Source organism: Phaethon lepturus, unplaced genomic scaffold, assembly GCF_000687285.1.
Source record: "Phaethon lepturus isolate BGI_N335 unplaced genomic scaffold, ASM68728v1 scaffold24280, whole genome shotgun sequence".
Lineage (NCBI taxonomy): Eukaryota > Metazoa > Chordata > Aves > Phaethontiformes > Phaethontidae > Phaethon > Phaethon lepturus.
The window spans coordinates 1-3,499 of NW_010514372.1; the positions used below are offsets into that span (position 1 = coordinate 1).

The following is a 3,499-nucleotide window of genomic DNA, read 5'->3' on the forward strand; positions in this document are numbered from 1 at the left end:
GGGTGCTTTTAGCAGCCGGTCCTCTGGCCAAAGGCAAACACAAGCCGGGCGAAGCCGCGAGGCAGAGCTTTGTAGCACCGTGACCCACCTGGCAAAGCCCAGAGCCACCCCCAAGCCCGGAGCTGGTGGGAGCGTTTGGTGTCCTTTCTGAGCGAGGTGTCTCCTCCTCCAGACCTTCAGCAACCAACCTCCTCCTCCAACCATGGGGAAGAACCTTGGGGCCAGAGAGGGGCTGATGGGATGAACCTTTTGGGGTTTGAGGTAGGGCTTCCACCTGCAAGCACCAAGGAACAGGGGGAAGTCCAGGCGCTCCTTGGGAGGAGTTGGGGTTGCACCGCTCATGAGGGTCCCCAGCTCTGTGGGGTGGTTTCTGATGCCCCCTCCTCTCCATCTCTTGCAGTCTCCAGACCACAGACTTCCCCCGAGGACCTGAAGGCACTGATGGGGAACGTCAACCGCCTCAACGAAAGCTTTCGGGACATGCAGCTGAAGCTGCTGCACCTGCCTCTGAAGGGTGACGTTCTGGATCACATCTGGAGGCTCCAGGACCTCCTGCAGAACCACTCGGACTCCTTGTTCCTCATGACGGGGTCACTGCAGAAGCTGGAAGGGCTTCTCTGGAGCCTGCAGACCCAGGCTAGCCAAACCGACAAGGCAGTGTCCAACCTCTGGGACAGCTTGACCCAGCAGAGCGACACGGCTCAGCAGGAGATATACAAGCTCTCCGTGGAAGGCAACAGCAGCCGGCTGCTGCTGCAGCACCACGACCACCTCCTGAGCCACCTGGGCAGCAGGGTGGAGAGCCTGAGCGACCAGGTGACGGCTGTGAATGGGGCCGTGGACACCATGAACAGGACCTTCTCCTACGACGTGAATATCCACCATACCCGCATCCAGGACCTGCAGGTGCTGATCAGCAATGCCACCGAAGATGCCCGGCAGATGCGCCTCATCCACATAGCCATGGAGGAGCAGCTGAAGCACGAGCTGGCCATCCTCAACAACGTGACGGAGGACCTGCGGTTGAAGGACTGGGAGCACTCCATTGCACTGAAGAACATCTCCGTGATACGGGGTAAGCTGAGCACGCCTTGTAAGCAGCTCCCTCGCTGGTGCCTGACGCTGTCGTGAGGGGGAAGGTGTCCTCGGTGCTTTGGGTGGAGGTGGAAATGGCCCCTGTGGCATGGGGATGTCCTGTGGGGATGTTGCAGGTACTCTTTGGTGTATCAAATCCATCAGGCACTACTGTTTAGTTGTCTGCGGTGTTCAGGTGTCTCCATCACCTCGTACTCTTGGACTCTCCAAATGCTCCTCCATCCATGTTAGGAAGAAAGCTCCCAAGGTTGTCTCAAAGATGCCAGCAAAAACCTCTGCCAGGTCCCTCCCGACCATGAAAGTGAACCAGAGCGAGCACGGCAGAGACGGTGGGTTTTTGACCCTGCTTCATGCTGCAGTGATCAAGCAGAAGGCTGCCCACCAGCACCCTCAGTCATCATCAGTCACACCGTTTGCTTGACTGTACATCCCCTTTACTCCATTTTCCCCCTCCCTTCTTCTCCTCCTTTACCACCCTCAGCCCCTCCCAAGTCACAGACTCATAGAATCACAGAATCCCAGGAGGGTTTGGGTGGGAAGGGGCCGTCAGAGGCCTCTAGTCCCACCCTGCAGTGAGCAGGGACATCTTCACCCAGAGCAGGTTGCTCAGAGCCCCGTCCAGCCTGACCTGGGCTGTTTCCAGGGATGGGGCATCCACCACCTCTCTGGGCAACCTGGGCCAGGGCTTCACCACTCTCATCGTGGTGCAATGAAGAACCCATCCCTGCTAACTCTTGGCCATTGACTCTAGTCTTGCTGATCCCCCTTTTTTGGTATTTATATGGTTGCCTCAGTATTCCCCCCCCTCAGTCTGCTAAGCATCTACTACCTTTTTCTTCTGCAAGGTCCAGCCATTTGTCACACCATTATCTCAAGAGTGTAGCTGTATGGCCAGGGTCAACCATCTGCTTGGACATTTCTTCATCTCTGATGTCAGGAATTTCCAGCTGTTTCATATCTTACTGTCTGGCTGCTGTGGGATCACCAACTTCTCTGCATCCCACAGCGCTGGATCTCCGAGGACAGCCCAGCTCCAAGGGGACCAGGTCAGGTGGAGATGCTTGCGCCGGATAAAAACCCCATGTCTGCAGTGGTGGACCCCCATCCTCTGGCCTGATGTGACTGGGGAGCAGCAAGAGGAGGGTCCCTCTGTGCTGCACCAAGGGAGAGGTGGCTTTTGCTTCAAAGATCTTGCTGAAATAGGAGAGGGAGCAAAGGGAGCTGCACTCTTTGGGAGCAGCTTGGCTTCATGGGATGATGGGGAAGGGAAAGGGTCGGGTGCCTCAGGAACAGGGGCAGCTGAGCGGGGCTGTGATGGGAGCCAGCAAAGTCATGAACATCTTCGTGCCTTACGGCATAAGAGCAAGGGGACACCCGACGAAATGGTGGGCAGCAAGCCCAGGAGAGGCTCGGCCCTCTCCCACGTGCCACCTTTTCACCCAGCTGGAGCTCCTTGCTGCAGGACCTCATGGAGGCAGAAACCCAAGTGGGTCCAATCGGAGCTGGACAAATTCAGGCAGGACATATCGGTGGCTGTTAAATGCCATGACCTGATCACAGTCCCAGTGAATAAACTGGCCGTGGGAGGGGGAAAAGCCATGAAGAGACAGAGAAGAGCTTGGTGCAAGCTCTTGGGGGTGGAGCAAGAGGTCGGGGGCAGTTGCTGTCCCATTTCTAGGCTGTTGGTTCGCACCTGCGGAGATGCAATGGGATGTTGCTCGTTTCTGGTGCTTCCAGCTGAACTACCAGATGGGGAAGGAAGGGGCTGACGCCAAGGAACTTGCTCTCTCCGGCCATCTGCTGAGCCGAGAGGGGACAGATGTGGTTTGAAGCGCAGCAGCTACATCTCTCCCTCCAGGCCAACCACCACCCTTGGGTACCAGCAGCTCACTGGGGTCATTTCCCCTGTGCTTGGGGGCTGTTGGGTCCCGACGCCTGGTTCGGGGCTGCTGGGACCACGTTGCACCCACTGCTTGCAGGTTTTCATAGCTGCCCACCCCCCCATGCCCTCTCTTCCCCCCACGGCCATGGGGAGGACGTCACCCTCTCTCGGACGAAGCCACCGAGGAAGGGAACTGTCACGGAGCTCGACGCCCATGGGCCGTGTTACTCTAATGAACACGAGCAGAAAGCGAAAGCAAATCCCCTCCCGACGGGCACCTGATTTATCAGCCGCTGCTGCGACACGTTCCTGGCGGCCCCCCCCCCCCTCGTCCCCCCCCGCTGCCGGCAGCGGTGGGTCGCGGGTAATTTAGGAGCCTTGTTGCCCAGCTGGCTTTGCCCCGGCTCCGGACGCCTGTGGATGAATCCGCCACGCTCCCGGCCGGCTTTGCACCGGCAGAGCCCGTCCTGGGCTGCATGTTCCTTCCCCAGGACCTCAGCTACCTCAGGCTCTGGCTTTTTG

General features: G+C 58.5%; 1 protein-coding gene across 1 annotated transcript in view; it reads left to right on the forward strand.

Moving 5' to 3' along the window:
- Nucleotides 1–400: 400 nt before the first annotated feature.
- Nucleotides 401–3,499, forward strand: part of SCARA5 (scavenger receptor class A, member 5) — a gene marked incomplete at both ends in the record, with an annotated part of 22,946 nt that continues 19,847 nt past the window's right edge. The window contains one exon of the mRNA XM_010292875.1: nt 401–1,075. Coding sequence (XP_010291177.1) covers nt 401–1,075 — 675 coding nt within the window. The remainder of the gene's footprint in view (nt 1,076–3,499) is intronic.